General features: G+C 40.3%; 2 protein-coding genes across 8 annotated transcripts in view; one reads left to right on the top strand and one right to left on the bottom strand.

The window, feature by feature from the left end:
• The window catches only part of ZRANB3 (zinc finger RANBP2-type containing 3), a 47,226-nt gene extending 41,087 nt beyond the window's left edge, over positions 1-6,139 (top strand). For all 5 annotated transcript variants that reach the window (XM_044438004.1, XM_044438003.1, XM_044438005.1 and 2 more), the window contains 4 exons: positions 1,743-1,889; positions 4,107-4,494; positions 5,232-5,363; positions 5,732-6,139. In XM_044438004.1, the coding sequence (XP_044293939.1) occupies positions 1,743-1,889; positions 4,107-4,494; positions 5,232-5,363; positions 5,732-5,830 (766 nt within the window). In that variant the 3' untranslated portion in view covers positions 5,831-6,139. The remainder of the gene's footprint in view (positions 1-1,742; positions 1,890-4,106; positions 4,495-5,231; positions 5,364-5,731) is intronic.
• Positions 6,140-7,348: 1,209 nt separating this feature from the next.
• Positions 7,349-23,961, bottom strand: part of RAB3GAP1 (RAB3 GTPase activating protein catalytic subunit 1) — a 32,580-nt gene continuing 15,967 nt past the window's right edge. The window contains exons 12-25 of one of the 3 annotated variants that reach the window (XM_044438008.1): positions 23,065-23,157; positions 22,376-22,542; positions 21,546-21,644; positions 21,111-21,283; positions 19,319-19,373; positions 18,375-18,746; positions 17,005-17,142; positions 14,974-15,201; positions 14,068-14,164; positions 13,874-13,977; positions 13,662-13,777; positions 12,640-12,742; positions 9,417-9,437; positions 7,349-8,104 (exon numbers count right to left, since the gene is read on the bottom strand). In XM_044438008.1, coding sequence (XP_044293943.1) covers positions 7,862-8,104; positions 9,417-9,437; positions 12,640-12,742; positions 13,662-13,777; positions 13,874-13,977; positions 14,068-14,164; positions 14,974-15,201; positions 17,005-17,142; positions 18,375-18,746; positions 19,319-19,373; positions 21,111-21,283; positions 21,546-21,644; positions 22,376-22,542; positions 23,065-23,157 — 2,009 coding nt within the window. In that variant the 3' untranslated portion in view covers positions 7,349-7,861. Of the gene's footprint in view, positions 8,105-9,416; positions 9,438-12,639; positions 12,743-13,661; positions 13,778-13,873; positions 13,978-14,067; positions 14,165-14,973; positions 15,202-17,004; positions 17,143-18,374; positions 18,747-19,318; positions 19,374-21,110; positions 21,284-21,545; positions 21,645-22,375; positions 22,543-23,064; positions 23,158-23,961 lie in introns of those variants that run through there. The other 2 variants (XM_044438009.1, XR_006415494.1) reach the window with 2 other exon arrangements.

Raw genomic sequence — 23,961 nt, 5'->3', positions numbered from 1 at the left:
GGGACCCAGTCAAACTAAGTCAAGTGAAGTGCCATAGCTGAGGCTTCTGCTTTATTCTGGGAGGCCCCCTGTGCCCTGAACATGTGAAACCAGAAATAGACTGTTAAAGTGCTTCTTGATCCACAGGCACAATGGCTGTGTTTGAATATCATGCTAATCCATCTTGTTTGTTTGATTAAAACATTTGCATACCACCCAATTGTGCCACAGCACAACCATGAGATAAAAACACAGTAAGACCGTAATAAATCCAATAACACATTAAAAACAACAATAAAATACAACAAAACATACAGAACAGAGGTTTACAGCAACTGTTAAGCAATGGTGGGTTGTTTGCAGAACACCTCATGGTGTACCCAGCAAATGATATGTGTAAGGTTCACAGTAGCTTCTTTTCCCCCTCTTTCTTCCTTGGTCCTCCAGCCAGTCCCTCAGAGTAACACCCATGTTTTCTCCCCCTCCATGCTCCAATCATTGCTCCTTTTCATTTGCTGCCTTTTTTCAGAATCTCAGAAATAGACATTTTTAAAAATTCAGTCAAAAGGAGCAGGTAAGTGCTGGGGAAGGTGGAAAAGTGCAAGCCACCCCAGGAATGGGAGCATAGAGGTTTGAGGATTGGCTATAAAAATGCAGGTTTCCTTTTTTTTTAAAAAAAAAAAGGTGTTTTTTGAAGGGTTCTACATTCTATCCCTGTCAACAAACCCTGATTCTCACTTTGGAGGGCTGTCACTGACTGACATCTCAGAGATCATGAAAAGCAATTGCCAGAAGGGGAAGAGCAGGTAGGAAGCACGGAAGAGCTCTCAGTTGGCAGAGAAACACCAGGCCAGCAGCAGTCACTCCACTGCGCTGCTGGGGCATCAGTGGGGCGTGTGTTAGTGGCAGTGTCCTGAGTGTGCTCAGTACAGCAGCAGCAGGCCAAGCTGCTCTCCCTTTGTTTCCGAGGACCACAGTAGAGTCAGTTGCTCAGGTTTGGATAATATGCCAGATACAAGAACCCCAGCAGTAGGACATGGGTTGTCAGGGTGCCTTCTGGGCCTCCAAAAGGTCGCCTTATGAAAAGCAGCCCAGGTTCACACAACACAACCCACCAGAGCTTGTTGCTCACACCATTTCATCAGGTGGGGAAATTCCTTCCTGGCCATCTGTAGGATGTTCAGCTGCTGTACTTTTGCCTTCTGTGTAGATAAGAAGCAGTGTCTCATTTGCACAATTTAATTGGTAGGAGCTCAGCAGACCCATTGGAGATGGCTGAGTCTAGCATCATATGATGGTTAACCTTGAATTGCATTTAGTAATTGATGCCCTAGCTAATACTTTTGGCAGACAAATTACAAAGATAGCATTCTTTCGTGTCTTGGTTCTTGAAAGGTCTGTCAGTAGAAACAATATTTTCCCAAGTATAGCATTTATTTCATCTCCTCTTGATCCTCCTCTTATTTGTGGAAGGAGTTTGTTTGTACACTGCATTTAGTGCAGGTGGAGGAACAGTGATAGAAATAGCCTTAGCAAAACCAGTGGTGTAATAATTCAGAACTCTTGAATTTCTATGTGCTTAAGAGAAAATCAGTAACTCATCACCTTACTGATGGCTTTCATATTGTTGTAATGAATGTTATTTAAAATAGATTAGAAGTAGCTTCTGCAAATGATCTAATTTTCCAGATTGTTTTTGGAGAAATTATCTCTGTTTTTGGGTTGAACTGCAAACTAAAATGGAATGTTTAATGTGATTCTAGATACATGACAAAAGAAGATGTTGCCAAAGCTTCACTAGAGCAAGCCAACAGCAGTGGCGGTAGTGTACGCATAGTCACCAAAAAATCTGTGGCTGCCGTAAAAATCAGCACCGACTTTGCTGGCAAAAAGGACAACTCTTCTGCAGAGTAAGTGTAGCAGTGGCAGTGAAAATATTGTTAATGTTAATAACTATATGGCCTTTCAATGTGTGTGGTGTCACATTCTGGATATACAAACACTCAGAGTTTAAGGTCATCTTCTGAGGCCCTTTTTCCAGACACCTTCTCTAAATGAGGTGCTTATGTAGCAGCCAGGGAATACAGCATTTTTGGTAGAGGTGGCCTAGTTCCGGAGTGCCCTGCTCTAAGAGACTTGCCTGGCATCTACTTCGTGCTGGTTTTGGCCCAGGAGAAGAGCTTTTCCTCCTAGGCTTTGTTCTGTTTAGATCTTTGTACTATTTTGTTAATTGATGAAATGCATAAGATTATTGAAATTTTAAATGTAAAAGTTACCCTACCTTTTGATGCCTTTTGTGGTAGCTGGTATCTGAGTTGGAGGGCAGAACAACTAGTGGTAGCTGGAGCCTTGGGCATAATTAGATCTAGGAACACTTAAGCCATGGGTCCTCAAACTACGGCCCATGGGACGCATCCAGCCCGCCATGCTCATTCATCCGGCCCGTGCTGCTGCCCCCGGCCCATGCGCTTGCTCACAGCGTGGGCGGGAGGCGGTGGCTTGCTCATTTGGAGATGGTTTTGGACTCATTGGGAGATCTCCCAACGAGCAAGCCGCCCCCGCCTGCCTTCCCCGTGCATGCGCGTTCACCGCTGCCTTGCAGCATGGGCTGGAGGCGGTGGCTTGCTCTCTCAAAGAAGGTTTTGGACTCGCTGGGAGATTTCTGAGTGAGCGAGCCACTGCCGCTGTGCGCGCCAACCACCACCTTGCGCGCACCCAACAGTGCCTCACCGGCCCACACGTGTAGCCGCTGCCTTTCAACTGGCCCCCTGTTGAAAAAGTTTGAGGACCCCTGACTTAAGCAATGTGGTAGACATCCTTAGCGGCTAAGTAAATGGAAGAAAAGTGGTTTCCTTGGTTCGGAAGGGTGGTCCGCTGTCACCCTTGGTGAAAAAGGCCCGTGGTTTCCACTGTCCCTCACGGGCCATTTTTCCAGTTAGGCCTTCCACATTAATGCCAAGTTTGACCCCAAAGCTTTATTGATGTAGCTTATCAACAAAACTCAGCATGGTAGAAGTGTTAGGGTAAATAAGGAGGGTGACTTAGACCAGCACACTTAGTTCTGACATGAGAGAAAAGGCACAGGCAGTGGTATTTCTGGTGAGTGGTTTGTCTGTTTAGAATGGTGGTATTCTGGATGGAGCTGTGCTCCCATAGAATGCAGTTTGTGGGAGCTTACTTGGTACAGTGCTCTCTGAAAATACAAGTAGTATTGGTGACACCAGTTCCCTTCCAGCAACTGAAGTTTGTGTATCTAGCGTAGCCCCAACTGGACAGAGAGCCTTGGCATGAATATCCATGCTTTGGTATCCTCCAGCTTAGACAAACTGCCATGTATTGTATGTGCCTTTAGAAGACAGCAGAGAAGCTGAGAAGGGGACTGGTTGTTGGGAGCATACCTTGCTGGTGCTTAAAGACTGCTACTCATTTCTGGTCTGTTACTTTGAAGGCTTCAGCTGTCAAAATCAGAATCCAGAATGAACAGTGTCCATTTCTACAGCCTGGGATACATGGATTTTCATAAATGTCAGCATGAGCTCTTAATCTAATGTTACCTGAGAGCTAAAGGTTTTGAAATAGAACCTGGAGTTTGTCAGATGTGTAGTTAGAATGCCCAGTGACATTCTGGGTGTTAGGGACTGCTCACTTCTACGGCCCTGGTTTGGTAATCATAGAACAGTAGAGTTCTATGTCCTGCAGGACACCAAATTATACCCCACTAAGTTACTTTTCTTGCATTTGAGACAGTGCCACTGATAAGCACTCTTTGTGTCCCATTTGTGTCCCATTTAGCAGCCAATTTTGAATCCACCTAATAGTTTTTCTCTCTAGTCCACTTTTTGCTAGTTTGCTTATCAGGATGTTAATGTTTTTTCCAGGTTCCTTTGGTACCTTCTCTAAAATCTCTCCAGTATGTTGTTTTTAAAACTCTGATTGTTTTCAGCTGCTTAAAAATACTGATTTATTGATGGCTTATGTTACTGAGCTTCTTGTTGCTTTCATTCAATATTCTGTGCTTTGCATTGTTTTATAGAAAATATGTTAGCTGCTCTAGAAATTGAATGCATAAAACAAGTGTGGTTTTGCCCCTGTGGAATTTTCAAGGAACTGCTGCCTGTTTATCTTAGGTTGGCTTCAGAAGGTGGGAACTGCCCAGGCTCCAGCCTGATAGATACTTTGGAAGATCCTTCCTTTGGCAAAGGCTTTGTCCAAGCTGTAGACCATGAAGGGAAACCCCTTTGCCTCAGTTGCCAAAAACCAGCAATCCAGAATGAACAGATGTCAGTTTCTATTGCCTGGGATACACGGTTTTGTTCTCTTAAGTGCCAGGATGAGTTCTTAATCCGCACCAGCCAAAGTTACCTGAGAACCAAAGTTTTTGAAATAGAACATGGAGTTTGTCAGATGTGTGGTTTGAATGCCCAAGAACTCTACCTCTGTGTCAGAGATGCCCCAAAAAATCAACGTAAGAGTCTTCTGGAAAACTCTTGGATGTCCAGACTTCCTTTAATACAGGTGAATACAGATTGTTTATTGAACATAGACATTTATCAGTGAACATAGTCATCTTTATGTACATATTCATTAGTCTTTTTTTCATGTGCTGATCTTGAATTATTAGGATTCAAGAAACTCAAGGTAGTTTACGCAAGTCTCCTCTTCCTCTCAATCTTATTCTCACAACATGAACCGTAAATCACCCAGTTAGCTCCATGGCTGAGTGGCGACTAGAACCCAGATCTCCTGAGTTCCAGCCCCACACTAAACCACTCCACCACACTGGTTCTCTGGGTGGACTCTTCCCTTTCTTTCTTGATTGTAAGAACTGAAAGTTGGAGAGTCTAACTTTTCTCAAAGCAGGCTGACAATCAGTCAAATCCATGTAACAGTTGCATTCAGACATGTCAGGTCTTTCAAACTATGATTTGGGGGCTCAGGAACAAGCTGTTTCTGCTATGTTCTCTTTGCTTTGCCCCATAGAGCCAACTTAATATAATCATAGTTTGCCATAACTTCTGAACTGCCATTGTGCTGGGTGATCCCTTCTAATGATTGCAATCATGGTTTGAAGGAATTACTTATGCCACAGTTTCCATTATCAGCGCAAAAACTGGGAAGTGTTCTTTTGAACACATGCAGGAGAAAGCATGTACACAGTCCCTTCCTAATGGGAAAGCCTCATGTCTGCATATGAATAATGGAATGAATGGTAACACTTCAGCAGCTTATCCTCATATCCTATGTAATTTCAGTTAAATGACATTATACTGAATCCAACTGAAGGTCACTTCTGGCAAGTGGATCATATCAAGCCAGTGTACAGTGGGGGAGGACAGTGTTCTCTGGAAAATCTTCAAACGCTATGTACAGTTTGTCACAAAGAGGTGAGTACAGGGGGCAGCCACACAACAGTTCTTCCCTTTTCTTCCCTCTTAAGTACCAGTTTTTTCTTGAGCATTAGAAACATACTAACTTTAGCCTAGTAGGAAGTAAGACTGTCTCTTTGCAAAGCAAGTAACTGTCTCCTGGTTGATCTGAATCTTAGTCTCCATTTCTATGTTTGCTTTAAGATGTAATAGTGTATCTTATACTCAGGGAGTATGTAGAACCAGCACATGTTGGTTAGTTTAGCAGTTTGCCTCACTGAAGTCATAACTCTAGGCTACAGCAATCATCTCTGATCCCAATCTCTCTGTAGACACAACGTTGTGAAAGGAATCTTTATCTGATTTTTGCACCGTTCCTTTTACAGAGAACAGCAAAACAAGCAAAGGAAAGAAGCCAAATGAAGAGACAATGCGAAGCTTCAAAATATGGATCAGACATTACCAAATTTTTTGTGAAATTATGAAACTACTGTTAGAACCTTGTGCATAGTTGATAGTGTCAATCATGTACTTCAGCAGTTATTGGCTATTGTTTGAAAATCCTATGGTGGGAGCTTAACTATTTCCTGGGTTCACTGTAGAATCACTGTTCCATTGGGGCATCCACCTCCTCTCCTGCAAGCTCCCCTGTGCCCTTGGAATCCCAGAAGGCTCCCCTGGCAGTAATTCTGGATCCAAGCCTTGGGGTGTGTTGCTTGACTGGCTTTTTGCCTTGTTTCCTACTAAGGACAGATAGATTTTTATCATAGCTAATAAAAGAAAAAAGCAGACTACTCCTCTGCCTACATATTTTTGTGGGTTCTGAATCCTGAATGTTTAAAATGTTTTATACTTTCTCAGTTCAAGAGTTGCAATTATAGTCAGGGTTAGGGTATACCAAATATTCTTCCTGAAAACCTTTAATAACCGTAACTGAAAACCACCTACATTTTCCCCTTTAGTATTTAGTTGCAGTTTGGATAGGATAGAGGCTAAACAGCAAAGAACTTGCTAGACATCTTTGAAGTCTAAGAAAACCAGCTCTAAAAATAAAAGGTAAAGTACACCTTTACTTTATAGTTTCATAATTACTTCAAAGTTTCATAATTTGAGCTGCCAGTAAGCTAGACAAATTTAAATACTGTATCTGTGCACTAAATGAAGCTCATAGCTTTGGTAATTGCTGCACTATTGGTCTATCTGAGGTAGCATTTTTGAATAGGCGTGTCCAATAGCTGCTCTGTTCAAAACATTTCTGATTGGTACCTGAAGAAATGCAGCAGAGATGGAACTATTATAGCAGAATGATCTAACTTGTGTGACAACTGGAACCAAAGCTGTCATTTAGAATTAAACTTCTTAAACCTTGCTAATATTTTTTTAAAAATTAAAATGATGGCTAGATGTAGCTTTACTTTGAAGTACATCCAGGGGCCTAGGGGGGAAATGGTAAGCTATGAATGGAAGCATCCTGGGAGTGTTCCTGGGTGCTGGGGTGGGGTCGCTGCCCACATGCATGACCCCCCCCCCCTCTATATTGTCATTTCTTAAGCATGTATCTGAGCCTCATCAGTTCACCTTCTGTGAAATGAGAGGAGGGGCAGCAGCAGCAGGTGCATGGTCTTACACTTCAGAGCTCAGACCCACATCTACCTTTACCACAGGTTCTTGGATAAGGAGGTGAGGGTTGGCATCTCTGTTTGCTTTCTTGGAAATAGACAGTTTGTGACATCCACAACACACATTCAAACTTCCAAATGATGCTGAGCAGGCGATTGAAAAATTTGACTATCAACATTCAATAGACTGCTCCCCTTTACAACAACAAAGCAATTAGAACCAGTAAAGTTTTACCTCTTTCAGTACATATATAAACAACATAGCAGTATTTAGAGCTTAAAGGGCATGATCCACATGGAATAATACACTTTATGCTGGTGGTATGATGTTATACATATAGTATATCATCTAACACTCAGTTGTTAGTAAGGTACACAACAAAGTAGACCCACAAATGAGTTGTATTTTATTATGCTAACAAATACATATGAACCCACTTATATACCTAATTCTCATTTTCGATTAGCATTAAAACAACAAAGCAAGCTTTTCACACAACATCATAAATTTCTACAAGTACCACCATATTTTGCTTTTACATGCTAGTATATGCCACTTTAAATAGGTCCATTATTACTGTAAGCAGATTCACTTACTGGGAATGAACTACTACCTGAAAACCAGTAATTCTGTTCTCAACATCCCACAAAACTCTCTAACACTGTGGAGGAGTTCACAGAATGGGGCTCTGGGCAGAAAAGATTATCTGCCTCTCACAGGGAAACTGTTTGGCTTTGTTCTTGAATGACTAGTCTGTGAGGATGCTTATTTACCAGTTTAGAAAAGGACTATCCTCAGAGCTGGAGGACTGGGCAGAGCAATCCTGTCAGGCATGCTCTTCCAGCAAAACACTTCTACCAGCACAAGAGGCCTGATCAGCAGACGAGATGGTGAGATCAGAAGAATGTTGTGTCAGATGAGAAGGCACCAGCAAGTCGGAAATCCTCTTTCGTAAGAACACTGTACATTCTCTGAGGCAGAGGTTTAGAATAAGGTGCAGGCCTTGGGACAGTTGTGCGCAAAATAACCTCCCGCCCTGCTGGGGGTGGGAAATCTGCCACCATTCCAGAACTCAATCGTTTCTCATCCATAGAGCCAGATCTCTTCAGTTCGTCATCAAGAGGCATCATTGTAGCAACCTGTAAGAAATGCATTTTGCTTGTTTCATAAATAGTGAGACAAAAGAACCCTATCAGGTGGCTGAGACAGAAGGGCTGCATTAGGTAAATGGAGGGAGGTGCATATTTCTAAATAGCACTCCACAAACAGAAAAGACCAACAGATGAGCATGACAATGATAGCACTATGTTCACTGGGTCTCTAAAGCTGACACAAAAGCAAACATCCCTTCCCTTTGGAATTGGTGCTTCTATAATGTGGACTAGCGCTTGCATAAACACATTAAATACCAAGCCTAGAGAGATAGGTAGCACACTGCAAACCACTACTTCTCAGTTGGACTGCCGAAAGTGGGCCTCTAACTGCTTCAGACTAATCTCCACAAGAAACACGTTTGTGTGTTATATTGTTGTAATACTGAGGTCTCACTGAATGACAAATCAACACCCTACAGAATTTACCATCTTTGGCCCTCTGATCAGGAAAAAACCCACGTTAGCCAGGCTTCACCAGGAGTGGTCACTGAACGAGCAGGACCAGTAGTCTAGCCGGCAGCAATCCCTCCCACCCCCTGCTTTCCAAAGAGAGATGCAATGGACAGAACCTGTGACGTTCTGCATGCAAAGCATGTGGTCTACCACTTAGCCTTGGCTGCCTGTGTTCCCTGGCATACCTAACAAGCCAAAAAATGGTTGCAGAATAATTTTTCACTTTTTTTTCAGAAGTAAGATCTGCTGAATCCATTTCAAATAATTCCTTTCAGAAAGAAAAATAAGTAAAAAAAGTTAACTGACTTGCAAAGTGATTGGACCCTGTTTGCAATTACTAAGCTAGCCAAGGTAAATTTGCTTATACAATCATGAGAAAGTATGTTAACATAGTTATCTCCTATCAATATGAACAAATGCTTTTGTAAATTATTTTGTTGGGTGGTGGGAATTTCTTTACACTATGCTTTGTGCCCTTGCTAGTCAAAGCAAAGCACTCAACCCTACACTCAGTGCCGGAATAGTCAAAGGTAACAACTATGTATCAAAGCAAGGGAATGGTCTGGGTGGTCTTTAAGCTGCAAAATGTTTCTCAGAGTTTCTAAGCATTTAGATGCCCACTTAAGTCTCAAAATCTTCAATCACAAGTTTATCCACAACCTATTCTACTGGTTTCAAAACGTGACTTTAAAAACCCTGTTTAAAGTTGGAAAAATTGTTTTAATGGTTTGAATGTACATATGATCAGAATTAAGCTAGTTTACTATGCTGCTATAGCATTCATTTCTATATACCTACATGAAGTTAGGCAGATGACTGGAAGATTAGGGAAAAAACTAGTTACCTCCTCAGAAGATTCAGTCAGCTGGAGAAGGAAGAGAATCAGTGATAAAAGATAGAAAGAAAGGCAAGTCAGAGATGACTCACATGGGGTTGGAGAGAGGTTTCAGAACACTGCTTTGAAAGGAGCATGACCTGCGTTCAGGTACATGCTGATGTCAAGAGGATCCTTGATAAACACTCAGAACACAAAACAAATGTAAAATAGACTGATACAAATTGGTACAGAGAATATTATCCATTTTATTCACATACTACAAGTCACTGGGTTTTTTTGGTTTTTTTTTTTTTACCATTCAACAGATGTAAGTTTCTAATTTAGCAGCTGATGGGCAGAGAATCTTGCACTAACTGCCCCATTAATTCCAGTACAGACAGTCATCACACACATGCATCTCTTCTCTGATTTATCTATTGTTGCCACTGACATGGACAGGCAGGCAAATACCTACATGAGCTGTTTTTGTATGCATGCAGGGGTTTGAATCAGGGACCCTGTCGTCTTTTTTCATTCTTAAATTTTAATTTAAAGATCCCACATTAGTTACTTCAAAGCTATCTAAGTTTCAGTTTAGCTGCTTAAGGCACTCATAGAAATGAACATTGGCAAGCAATGTCATTGAGATACCTAGTCTAAATGATCATTATTCTTTAAGAAAGTCATTGCCACATTGATAAAGTAGCTTTTTCTAGAAAATGGTTTCTAAAAATCATTGCTATGTTTGAAGGACAATGCTATTTTATTATGTAGAATAATAAATTTTATATAGAAATCAACTGCATAAGCAGAAATGGAGTATGATTCTTGTGCAGAATGTTAAACTACCCAACTAGACAGTTGCATTTTAAACCAGAGTTTCTCTTAGTAGCAATGGCAATGGGTTTCCATTATAGCAAATAATGCTAAAAGAGGGTGCCATGTAAAACATGACAGTAAAGTGGACAATTTGACCTTCTAACCTACTGGCAATTCACTATGGCAAGAAATGCGTTACTGCTGCCAATACAGACATTAATGCTGCTTCATTACTCCTTTCATCATGCTGGTACTCTTGTCTGGCTGCTGTCCTGCTGAACTGCACTTTATGACGTACTGATGTTTGCTCCAGTGTGAAAAGCTAACTTAGTTGTGTTAGGCCCTCAAAAGAAATAAAGTCAATTTCAGATGGTTAAAGTTAATTGAAGAAGAATATTGGACACAAAGATAGTAAGTTGGATAATAGCAAAGAGAGAGAGATTAGGAATGAGCCTAACTACTAAACACTTCAACCGCCAACCAGGAAATGGCATAACTCCTGTGGCTAGCTTTACTCTAGTTTTCAGTATAGTGGGATGCTGCTTCTGGTGAAGTTAATTCTATTATTGCTTTGTTACGTTGCATTTTTTTGTTTTTTATTCGTAAGAACTTTACTTATTACATAGCTTAACACAAAACAAAATAGACCAGCAGCTATCTGAAAAGAACCCTGGTTAAATTCCTTGACTCAATATATGTTACAAGGAGCCAGTGTGGTGCAGTGTTAATTTAGGACTAAGAATAACCAGATTCTTAGTTCAGAATAATAACCAGAAATGCCGTCTGTCAGTCACTATATCTCAGCCCAAATGGCATGATCCTTAGGAGGTTAAATGGGCTGTGGGGACAGGGGGGACCATGTACACTATTCTGAGCTTCTTAGAGGAAAGGCAGAATATAAATTAAAAATCAGTCACTGTTGCTTTTATCCAGTGTTCCCACTCATGCAAGTGAGATATCCTACTTCCTTTTCCCATGAGATAATTTAATATTGTAACACTTTATTCTGGCTGCAAAACATTATTTTTAAACACAGTGTGTATGCTTGCTACTCCAATAAAATTCTCTTGAGCTTCAGAGTTTCCTACAAACTGATTCCACTTCATTGTGGAGTACTTCCCATAGTACTTCCTTCAGACTACTCCCTTTTCCAGAAATACAAGCTTGACCCACAAGATGGGAGAACTCTCTAGAGAAAAAGAAATGCAGCACTGGGAGCAATAGGTTAGGAGAAATAGCATCTTCCCCATTCACAAACAGAAGTCCTTTCAACTCATACAAGGGGCAATACAGGACCAGGCTGCAGGTGATTTTATTACAGTAAAATACCAACTAGAGGTTTGCAGCCACTCATTTGGCCAGGTAGTTCGTGTTCTTTATCACCTTTCAACTGCAGCGCATATCCATGTGCAATCCTCTCCTCGGGGTCCCTGGGAATGCTAACTTTTTAGCTCCCAGTGTCTAGGACTGCCACCCACTCCTGCCTTACTCAGGTTCTTCCTGACTCCTCAGCAGTCAAGTCAATAGCAAAAGATGATGAAATCAACATACACATTCCTGAAGCTGTTTATACCATGTGACAAAACTTGAAAATAATTCAAGGTTTGCTCCAAAATAAAAAAGAATTTGTTTTTACAGCCTGGAAACGATCACTTTGTTTCAATCAACCCATTTAATCAAAGGAGTCCTTTCAAATATTAAGGAGCAATCCTATGTCCCATAAAAAAGTATCTGAGGGGCTACGGGGTAATTCAGAATCCCCAGTCAGAGGTAGCAATCTGTCTTTGTAGTAGGCAGAGAACTAGCCCTTTGCCCTACATTTCCTGCCAATCAAAGAGAGGCTAGAATAAAATCTATCCTGAGACCTTTCCAGTCTCCTTCCCACCTACTCCAAAGCTTGAAGGACACAGAACAGGCTAGAAGGGCAGAAAAGCCCATCAAGGAAAATGCAGGGTGGGAAGAAAGAGAGGTAAAGATTGGCTCCAGTGTTCCTCCCTGCTTTGCTTAGAGAAAGCACCATCCTCAAAATTTGGGGGCTTACAATTATTGAGGGTGAAAGCCATATGACTGTGCCCTTAAGGTGCATTAAATTGTCTGAATTTGTATACTAGTTTCATAGAAGTACATCAATCCCTTGGCGCCTTTTTCTTGTACTGATATTTTTCCACTTAACAGAAGATCAAATGTAGGATTATATTTGTGTGTGATGAAGTGGATTCTGGTCTATAAATGCTCATGTCATAATAGATTTTTAGTCTTGAAGGTGCCACAAAACTCTTATTTCTGCAATGAACTATCTGTGCTATCTGTATGGAAAACAAAGCTGCGTATCCTTATACAGAAAACTGCTTTCAAAGCCTGGCATTCATGCACCATCCATAACAAAAGGACTAATTTTCTCACATAACAGAGATAAGAAGGTCCAACTTACCCTCTGTGCATTCACAAAAAGCTTGTGAATAATAGTACCAGCAGGTCCTCTTCCAGCTCCAATGACTGATACTTCTGGCTGCTCCAGAAAAGAATTGACAAATCTGACAGAACAGAATGATAGAAACGGAAGAAAAGTTAGGAAAAGATGCACAATTTTTCTGTTTTTAGAAGGGTTGAGCCTTCAAAATTTTCTCAGTACTGGCACCAAACACTGAAGGAACTCAATAGACATTTACATAAAATTCTAATTATCTAACATAAGGTTAGTTTGCACATGGGTCTGGGTCCGTTCATCTTGGTTGCTCAACTCTGCAAAACTAATTCAGCTGTCAGTTATACAAACTAATTCCATTAAAAGCATGTGACATAGGAATCAATTGCCATATGTGCATGTGGCAAACCAGCTTCACTGGATTCTTATTGAGCTTGTCCTGAGCATGCAGACTTGTTTAATTTCTTTGGTACTATCATCCAGAGGACTTGTGGCTAGCAACATTTAAAGATGTACGTTTTAAAAACCAGAAAAATGCATCTGTGTCTGCTGTCTCACAAGAGCTAATGCCAACATAACCTCAATCCCTTAACAGTGGTGGGAATGGGTATTGGTCGTGGGATTGAGTGCTACATCCACAGTCCTGGCTCTCATGCACACATTTTCCCTGCTGCCTTTTTACCACATAATTACTATTTATGTAATTTATCAACATTAACCATGGTTCTTGCTACCCAGGGATCATTCTTAGCCAATGTGAAACCAGATATAGAGATATAGAGGATACAGATATTTTCCAGGATTGTTCCTGTGTGGCACATTTCCTTACTTGGTTACAAAGCTATAAGTAAACATTTGTAAGCCAGCTACACTAATGCATACCAATAGCTACCAAACGACAGTGTGAGAGAGAAATATAAGAAGCCCAACATGGCCTTGCACTCAAGGCAGAAAGGGTTTTCTCAAGGATTTAATCTGTAAAAGCCTGCAAAACAAAACAAAACAAAACAGAGTCAATGATCATTCACCTTTCTAAATCTTTGCGTTCTTCTTCTTGATCACATTTCTCTATCCCAAATTTTGCTTTCAGTGACCTTGCTCTGGCAATAGTGGCTTCCACACTCATAATCTGGCCAATGATTTCCTATGTAAGAAGCAAAACCAGTCTTCAGGATTTCACATTCTACACTTGTTAGAAGTTATTTTCCCAGACTTTAATATTAGGAAGAGAAAGCCTCACCTCTAGTTTTTTGTCTTCTGGGTTTGGAAACCGGAGAACTTTACTGGAATGGGCAATTGTCTGCTTAATTATCTTCTTTACTGAAGAAATGTCTTCTAGAGATTCTATTGAAAAAAACATAAATGGAAGCATACTGTAGCAATAATTCTACCTTTAGTCCAAACAAACATCACTGCTTAACAAGTGTTATTTACCTTCTTCCTTTACCTTGAGTACAGCTGCATGGATAACACAAGGAAGAAGATGTCTTGCAAGATCTGCGGGTTTCTGAACTGCTAAATAGTGCAGCACCTGAGGAGATGATAAAAGGGTTACATCACAGTAATTCTGTCTTTAATCACCTTCATTCTGCACAAAAGACTCCACTTTTTCCGTGTTTTAAGTGCACATATTATTGCAATTAAGGCACTAGAATAAGTCTAATTATGAATCTTCTACATTTTTACTTAAGTCTTCATAGAAGTTATCCGGAAATGCAAGAGAAAAGAATTTTGCAGAGATTCTTCAGAGACTGGACTAAGGAAGTATTTGTCCTTTATGAAAGTTAAGGCTCTGAATCTAATACAGAGAAATGAGTATTTGGTGTACAGTAGTAAAAATAGAAATTCTAGAGCTGTATAATCAGCAAATATCTTGTAGAAGATATTGGAACAGCCCTGCCAAAAGCGGGGCTATAAAGGAGGTGTTTGTCAACTATTTTTTAAAGCAAGGTACATTTGGGAAAAAGCTGTTAACAGTGGAAGGAAAGATCTATACACTTTTAGAACTGATAAAGGGTGAAAGACTGAGGATTGGGAGGGGGAACTGTCACAACTACTGCCAAGTAAGAGCTGTCAAAGGCTTCATTCCCAAAGTTCCTGTATAATTATTGATGTTAAAATCAATAGCAAGGGCACTTAAGTAGGTACATGTTTCCCCAAACAAAATGACTGCCAATCTAAAGGTTTTTATTTCCAGGTTGCATTACTCAGTCCAACCTCTATAAAGCCTAATATTGTGAGTAACACCAGAAAAGTGCAGTCACCAAAGTCCTTGGAAGTGGGTTCGCTCATTATTAATGTACGTACCCTTTCAAGACTGCAGTCTTATACGTTCTTTACCTTCTCTGCCTCACGAGTATCATCAAAGAGTCTCCTCTGCCTCCTGGCTGGAATTGGCTTTGCTGTCTCCCATGCTTCAACCCACATATTACTTGGAATCTTCATTCGGGCACTCAGCTCCCCTCTAATAACTATCTCCCCATTTTCATCCACAGTTTCTTCTTCTATGTAATCACGAGGTGAATACCATCTTACAAAATCCTCCAGACAGCAACCAGGATTGGCAGCCTATGATGGTGAAGGGTTAAAAAAAGTTTATTCATACATTTTGCAAAGCAAAATTTTAGCAGGACAACAAGGAAAAGACAGATTAGGGTGCATCATTGCATTTTGGTACATACATAGTATTAGGTTTCCCATGGTGAAAGTTTTTAACTCATTGGAAATGACAGGCATTGGTTGGTCTTGTTAAGAATTCATAAATTCTTCCAGCTCTACAATACCCAGCCAATACCTGTGTGTGTCTTTTTAGGGAGAGAAAGATTCTGCTGTTTTTTACATTTCTAATCAATGCCACACACAAATATTTAGAGTGCATGAATAAATCATGCCATGAGTCACCCTAAAAACTAGAGCCTACACTACATCCTACACCATAGAATTAAGGGCAGCATCTCATGTCTACTGACCTCAATCAATCTGACCCTTACAATCTGCATCTGGGGCCTTCTTCCAGTGACCACCTCCAAGGGAAGCCCAGAAAGAGGCAACGAGGAGGAGGGCATTTTCACTGGTGGTCCTCCAATCGTGGAGCTGTCTCTTCTTTGAGGCCTGCCTGGAGCCAACATTATTCTCTTTGTGATGTCAGCTCAAAACTGCCCTCTATTCCAAGGCACTGAATGGCAGATGATTAGTTATGTCAGCTGCTTCAATTAAATCTAGCTTTACTGAAAATATTTTAGATGTTAAACTGTTTTATATTTTTGTATATTGTAAGTGTTAAGTTGTTTTAAATTTGCATATTTTATTGTGTGCTTGATTAGATTTCTATTTTATTGTATCTTTTTGTATTTTGAGTAATTGTTGTAAAACCCCTAGACAGCTTCAACTGAGGCAGTATAGATAGAAGGAAGGAAGGAAATAAGTAAATAAATGTCTATCAGATAATCAGGTGCAGAAACCAGATATAAATTTATTGTCATCACTTTCCTCTATAAAATAGACAGAAACAGATCCAAGAACGGATTAGGCTCTGACATTTGTGTATTTTGGAAGGCAAAGGAATAATTTACACAGATGAATAACCCATCCACCTGCCATTCTCTATAGCAAAGTATTTTTAATGTTTTATAGTGCGTGGAATGTCAGGTGATTGACATATAAGTATAAGAGACAGCTGAAAGGTTGCCCTACGTACATTGGGCACAAATTAGGAACATTCTAAACTGTAGAGGTTTTGCTTCTTGCTTTTCTATTCTCCAAGCCAAACTCCAGAACAGCACCAGTTATGTAACAGTACAATTCTCTATACCTATGCCTACAAAACCAGACTTGGACAACCCCTCACCCCAATTATTGTGCACTCAGCACATGAAACACTGCAAAAGCCAGATAATATATACTCTGGATTGACTTCAATAGGACTAAATTGTCTTCAACTGAATTCTGACTTTGTGATTTTGGAGGAAATTAAAAATGAAAATTGAACCATAGTTGTAAAGAAGGCAATTATGAAACCCTAAAGTATTAAGAGATTCTCTAATCAATTACTTCTGCTTTCAAAAATAGGAAAGAGTTAACAACCATTGCTTCAAGTAAGTGGCTCACTGCCAATGAACAAATGCTCAGAAACAAAAGCCAGGCAAGTTAAAACACTATAACATATTTAAAATATGGACTTTTTAAGCTGCTGAAATAAATACATCGATGTAGTGAAGATCATGGAAAGACAAAGGAAATAAAGTAAAATGGAAAGGAAGTAATGACTGAAATAAGATGCTACTGAAGAATTAAGTTAGTTGTACTACCCAGAATGCTTGTACTAATACGTTTGTAAAGGCAATTCCATGGAATTTGAAAACCTGGACCTGCCTTGAAAGATTCCATGTCTGACAGCAAACAGGCACTTTGCATACGAGCTCGGAGATGGGCTCCTTCCGCCGAGGTTCCCAGTTTAGCCAACACTTCAGACTGTTCTTCTAACAGATCTTCAGTCATAGGAGCAGGTTCCTGAAAAAGTCAAAAGGGAGAAGTTTACATGAAGGCTTCTCTTTGTGCTTGGTAACAAGCACTGGGATAAAAGGCAGAGCAACCTTCAACAAAACAACCACCCTCGTGGTTTCATCACTCCTAAGAGCTATCATTCACAAACTAATTCAGAAAAACATAATCCCTGATTACCCTTGTTGTGTTTAGAGTCCACACCACAGTTTCCCAGCCTGGACATAAGAGGACACTCATTGTGCATTATGACACCTAGAAGAAGTAGGGAAGAGGTGGAGAAGCCAGGACTATAATAAACTGGAGGGAAAATAATCTGGCTCAGCATAAAGCATAACAGTAGGAGAAACTAAGTAGCACACGGTGATGGCAGAACCAGTGGCATAAAATGGCTACCCATCCCATAGCTACTTCTAAGGGGATAAAACTGGACCTACTAGGTTGCCACTGCTGTCCATCTCATGAATCTAGCATCTGTAGCTACAGGAGCTCCCCCTTGTAGTCATGCCTATCTTTGGTTTAAGTAATAAAAATATGAAAGAACTCAGAAAAGTCTGGATCCTTAGTACAAGAGACTAAGGATCAATTTGCACAATGACTTCACCACTCTACAAGCTATTCCTATTTCAGGAACATGCATAAACACTCCCAAGACAAGTCTACGTTTGTGGAAAAACAAAAGCTACCTAAACACTGTTCAAATGCAACTACACTTAGAGCCCTCTATATAATTGAAATAAATTAAGCAGAAATCAGACAAGCAGAAATACTTGGAAGTCTCGCTGTCTAACCATAAAGTTGACAACACAGCCCTTTCCACAGCCCTTCTAGTTACTGCCCTTCTAGATACTGCCAATACTGAAAAAATGCCACTTGAGGAACTGGGGAGAGCAAGAGAAAGGCAATAAGAAGCAACTGAGAGAAGGGGGGGGGGAAGTATGCATGCCTTCAACAGATGACTGGGGTACATAGCTGTGTGCCTATGAATGGACAGCTGGCTGCAGGAATAGTCCTGAAACAGTGCCTCTGCATGTGTGCACAGGCAGTGCAGTGAGTGTGGGCATGTGTACACAAATGTGTTCAGAAGTTCTTGTGTTTTGCCAAGGTAAACCACCCACACCATGCCAGCCTTCTGTGCTTCACTGACCCCTACAGTAGCCACTCTGTCATAGTGCCCAAAACCTCAGTGCAAACCCAGAAATGCCTGGGGGTTCAAAAAGGTCGGAGAACCCTGTTTTAACCTGTGTTATTGGAACATATAGAGGGTCCCCAGGATGAAGCAAAGTCAAGTTGCCATGCTGATGTAGACGGCCTTCTGGCTTTAATGCTAGAGTTTCCTTGCTGCCTTCTTTTGCAGTCCCTTTCTTCCCACTTTCTTGTCCATTTCCTTTAAGCTCCTCTGTGTCACTTAGGCATTCAAAAAATTCTTCTTCACTGTCACTCCAAGATTCCCAAGATTTTCCTGCTTCTCCTTTTTCCTTGTCAGCATCTTTCACATTGTCTCGACCCATCAGGTTAATTGTTTTCCCAGTGTCACTAGAAGGTCGATCGGAATTATTGCCTTTTTTCCCTTCATCTCTTGCTTTCTTTCTTTCAATGCAACAATTTAACATCTAGAAATGAAAAGACATTGAAAAGCTATATTGTTAATGTTATTACCAGATGCTTCTACGGTAATGCATGTGGAGACTTTTATGTGAATGACAGCTAGGAGACTAGCTTCAATCCAGACTTGCACTTGCAAACCAAGACACTTGTGCAGACACAAGAACCCACCAATTCCCACCCACCTGCATCACATCCCTCAATGTTTCAGAAGATCCCACAGCCCTCTGAAAAGTAGGCATGGGGGTGTTATGGAGACAAGAAGTGGGTCAGAAAATTCTACTGTGCATTTCTTGGGCTCAGCTCGATGTTTTAAAAAATGCCTATCTTGTCTTGGAGATTTCCGTATATCTATGCTAATACAACTACAGATGATAACACAGAAAAGCTGTTTTGTTTTCTTTCTTAATCACTATTTTTAAAGAAAATATCAATTATCTCCCTAACAAGTTAATATGTTATCCAAGGAACATAGTAATTGTTGGATAAATTTTACAATTTCTACAATGACAAAAAGAGTAATGTAAAAAGAAAGGTCATTATTGTATCTATTAAATATTGTTTATTCTGTAATACTTACCTGGAGTTTCTGGTGCAGTAAACAACATCTCAGATCTGGAGCACCACCAGCTAACCTAATAGGAAGTTACATTTATATCATTATTACAGAAGAAAAAGGTTCTAAACTATTACATGTTGCAGTATCTATAGCCACAGTGCAGTTTTCAGGAAAAGCAGCACCTAGGTAAAACTATGCAACAAACTTCAATTAGGGAGTGACCTGTGACCACTCAGTATCTTCTTAGGGGGCCACAGAATTTTTTGATTTCCAGATCTAAGGTCAGAGACCAACCTTGGCCCTAGAAATCAGAGCTCTGACCACTTCCCTGCTCCCCCACAGCCAGTGCAGAGGAAAGCTCTCTAACTACCGTGTTTCCCTGAAAATAAGACACTGCCTTATTTATTTTTTTTGGCTCACAAAAACACACTAGGTCTAATTTTCGGGGTAGGTCTTATTTTTTTATTTTATTTTTTAATGTGTACAACAATCCACACGTATTCACATACAACAGCATGAATACATGTACATTTGGTATCATTCCGCCTGTGACAGGAGCCGGCGCTATAGAGGGAGCATCGGCTCATGCAGCTCTCGTCCCTCCGCAGGGAGTGGAGGGAGCAGAGCTGCATGAGCATGTTTCCTCCACACAGTGCATTAAGTTAAAGTTAAGTTAAAAAATAAAGTTTAAAAAGGCTCTTTATGTTTCTCACTGGCCCTGGGAATAAACACAGCTAGGTCTTATTTTCGGGGTAGGTCTTATATTTTAGCAAGTACCAAAAATAGTACTAGGTCTTATTTTTGGGGAAACACGGTACTCTGAGGCAGAAGGGGACATGTTGAGGAGTGGTGCAGGATGGAGACTAGAAAGACCAGGAAACAAGTAACCTAGGGTCACTCCAGTCTCTCTTCGAAATACTGTTGCTGGACAGCCAAACCCATCTGTTCAGCAAAACTGCAGAGCATTCACCACTTCTGCTCTGCACTGGATTAGCTCAGCTGCTAATCAGAATGATGGGATTACAACCTTGCCCTGGTTTGCCAGATTGGTTTCCTGGGTTCACATCAAAGAGCTGATTTAACAATGAAAGTTCTAAACAACTTAAGACCAACTTAGAGAGATGGTCTATCCCACCATGAACCCGAAAGGCCCTTTTGAGGGCAACCATGCTTGCAGAGAACCATTCGTCAGGCATGTGGAAAAAGGTTGGTCAGGCATTTGTCCTGTGTTGCTCCCAAACTCTAGAATGCACTCTCTTTAGAGTCTGATCCCAACTCTGTCTGCATTCAGGAAGGGAGCCTGCTCAGAGTTTTTGCTTTTTACACTGCTATGGTTATTAAGATCCTTTTTAAAGCTCTACCAACTTATTTATCATTTTTACTTCCTGAACTTTCTGTGAACTACCATGCTTGGCTTCAAAAAGTACGTACAGATATATAAATAAATCCAGCATTCTCTTTAAAATGTACTTACAAACACACAAGGGGAGCTCTCCTTGTTTAAAAAACTTCTTGTAAGATGGAACTGTAAATTAGGTGCAGCTGGAGCTCTGACAGCTTCAGTCCCACCTCTGATACGTTACGGATAATCTGAAATGCCATTCTGAGTTCCTTGGAGGAAGGACAATACAAAATACCCTTTCCCTAGGCAGTCCTCATGATCCTATATGGGAGCATGGTGATGGTCTAGGAACAGAAAGGCCTTTGAGGTAGCAGCAATATCTGGCTCTCTCTTCTCACAAAACTGGGAAGTTATCAGTCAATTGCATCCTGTTTCTTATTGATATTACTAAATGATACTAATAAAACTCACCCTGGTATGAAGAAATTGTTCTCCCATCTATAACGCATTTCCAAGACAAACTCCTGCCAAAGATGTGCAACTCCTTTGACCCCACCATGGTAAAAATTGATCATACAAAAACAGAGGGCCAGTTTGTAAGTTAGGCTATCAGAAGGCGCGGATTTGAATTGGATGTAGAGATTCTATATGGAGGGGGAATGAAGGAAAAATGACACAACATTTAAAAAATAGGCATAACATAACATATGCAATGAATGTATAAGTGCTGCAGAATTAATTTTGATTTTTTTAAGCAGAGAAGGTAAAATCAACGTAAGAAGTTGTGCTTTAGTTAAGAATTTTTAAAATAAAGCATATTTAAAATCCTCAAGGAAACTGGTGGTTTTTTAATTTGATGAAAAGTTGTTACAATCCATTTTATGTTTTCACATAGTCTGAACTTACATAGTCTTCACTGTCTGGGGGAGGAAGACTTCCTGTTGAAGTACTAGTTCTGGCTTCAGATCCATCTGTTGATTTGTCAGTAGCATCAGGGAATAAGTACTTAATGGGAAAATACGGACAGTCAGCTTTCAGTTCTATTTCCTGTCCTCATAATTTTTTCCAAGTGTTAGATGCTGCAACCTCATTCTATTAAAACATCTAGATGATTGCTTATTCTGCTATGCAGAAGATTTAGGAATCTTACAAACATATTTTCCCCAAAAAGCCAGTGCTCCAAACACTTTACATCAAAATAGGAGAATAAAATATACTATAAATAAAACAGAACACTATTACGATATTGTAGCAATTACATAAATAAACCATAAAAAGCAGGCTCAAGCAATACTGTTTTTAACTGCCTTCAATGCATTTAATGTCATGAAAAACAATCTCTCCTAAGTGTGGCACGGAATAGAGCTCTTCCCACCCTTTTGACACCAGTGAGGGAGGCATTAGGCAAGAGGAAATTGTGCATCATTTCTTTTGCTTCCTCCCTGTTTATATCTTCAAAGGGTAAGAACCAGTTTGGAGCCAATGCTGTTGACAGAAGCTACATATGATATCAATGACCTGAAGCATCAAGAGCCTCACTGGTGCATTTTTCACAAAGCAAAGCTTCCATACCTCCAATCTCATCATGTCCAGGGAATGTGTAGCTCTTGCAAAATCCCCTTGTCTATAAGAGACCACAGCTGGCACACTAGTCAAAGTTGCGCAAAGGCACTCCTGGCTTCAAAAGAATGCAAGCTCTTTTATTATAAAGCATTAAATGTAGTATAGGAACTTACCAAGAGAATAGTATTGAGGACTTCATTATTTAATGGTGATTCATCTATACCTCTGTGTTTACGAATCTTTTTCTTTGCAGTGTGAACCATATTTGTCACTGAGAGTTTATGGATTGGGACTGGTGCTGGTTCTGTGAGCTTTGACAAAGCATGACTTATATCAGCATCTATAAAATATCAAGGTGTTGCAAACAATTTCAGTTCAAATTATCAGTTTATATGTTGCTCAACATTTATATTCCCAGTATCTTCCTTGATCTGTCCATGATTGCTCTTAACGAGTACAAACAGCAAAACTTCAAGGCTGCTTTGCTAATTCTGAGTGTGCCACCTGCTGCCTAATTCAGAACAAGTCTATACTGGCATAAGGGTAACTGGAGATACTCTGCCAAAAAGTTGAGCAGTTTACAGAGTTGGCAGGGAAGGGGTAGTAAAACAAGCACTGTGTGGTCAAATGTATTTGACAGAGACTTGCTAATGATTTAAAATGAAGTTGCTGAAGAAGGAGGAAATAGACTATAAATAAAATTGCCTTGAGGAAAGGATATTTGCATTAATATGCTTTCAACCCAATTCACATTAGATACTCTCCTAGTTCTATCAAGTTCCTTCTGTTTCAGCAGTGACAACTTACTAGTACATGGACCAAGAAAAAGAACTTTAAAAAGAGAACCATGATTGATTTGTACCTTTGCCCTCTTCCTCAAATGCTGATCTTCCAAGAATTTCATCAGTTGATTCTTTCCGACGACAAAGTTTGAAAAATTCAGTAACAAAATCACCTGCAAAAGAACATAATTATTCAACTATGAAGCCAGATTTCTGACCATGCATCTTCCATTATGATTTAACCTACACATTCAAGATGTGGCTGTTTTCATATGCAAATTTTAGTGGGAGATTTATTTTCCCCCTATAGTGCTGTCAGTGCATATAAGCACTGATATCTGAGAGTGCCCTGAAGATACATAGGGTAGGCTCTGAATAGGACACCAGCGAGGAACCCCATGGACACCAGGCAATGTACTATCATGGAAAAAGGCAATACATTCTCATAGCAAGTCAAACTAATCTGACAGGTGGCACACAAAAGAGGCAAAGCGCGGACACCCTCAGGCTCACATATTCCTTTCCTAGCCCTTCCATGTGGCTGGGAAGAGGATTTGAAAGTTTTCACTGCAGTTTTTGTGTTGTCTGCACCAGCAAACCATGATTAAGATTAACTATGGTTAATTTCAAACAAGCCAATATTAAGACCAGTTACTGAAAGCTCCCTTGTTTAAACTGACCATAGTGAATGTTAATCACAGTTCTGAGTCTGGATGACACAGCAGGAAATGTTAAGCAAAAGCTAAAGGAAAATTTTCTGAACTCTTCATCCTGGATGCTTAGAAAAAAGGAAAAAAGTGATCAAATCTGAAGTTCATCACAGCTGGTTCAAATACCATTAACAGTGGTTAGCATGTGATACCCAAAAACTGACACAGTGACTTGCCCAGGGCCCTTCTATGGGCTTATGGACTATGCAGCAATTGGAACTTACATTTCTCACATGCAATAACCCCAATGAACAAACTTCAGACAAA

This window comes from Varanus komodoensis, unplaced genomic scaffold (genome assembly GCF_004798865.1).
Source record: "Varanus komodoensis strain SLA01 unplaced genomic scaffold, ASM479886v1 scaffold32, whole genome shotgun sequence".
Classification (NCBI taxonomy): Eukaryota; Metazoa; Chordata; class Lepidosauria; order Squamata; family Varanidae; genus Varanus; species Varanus komodoensis.
Note: the sequence above shows the minus strand (reverse complement) of the source record. Positions and strands in the feature narration are given on the sequence as shown.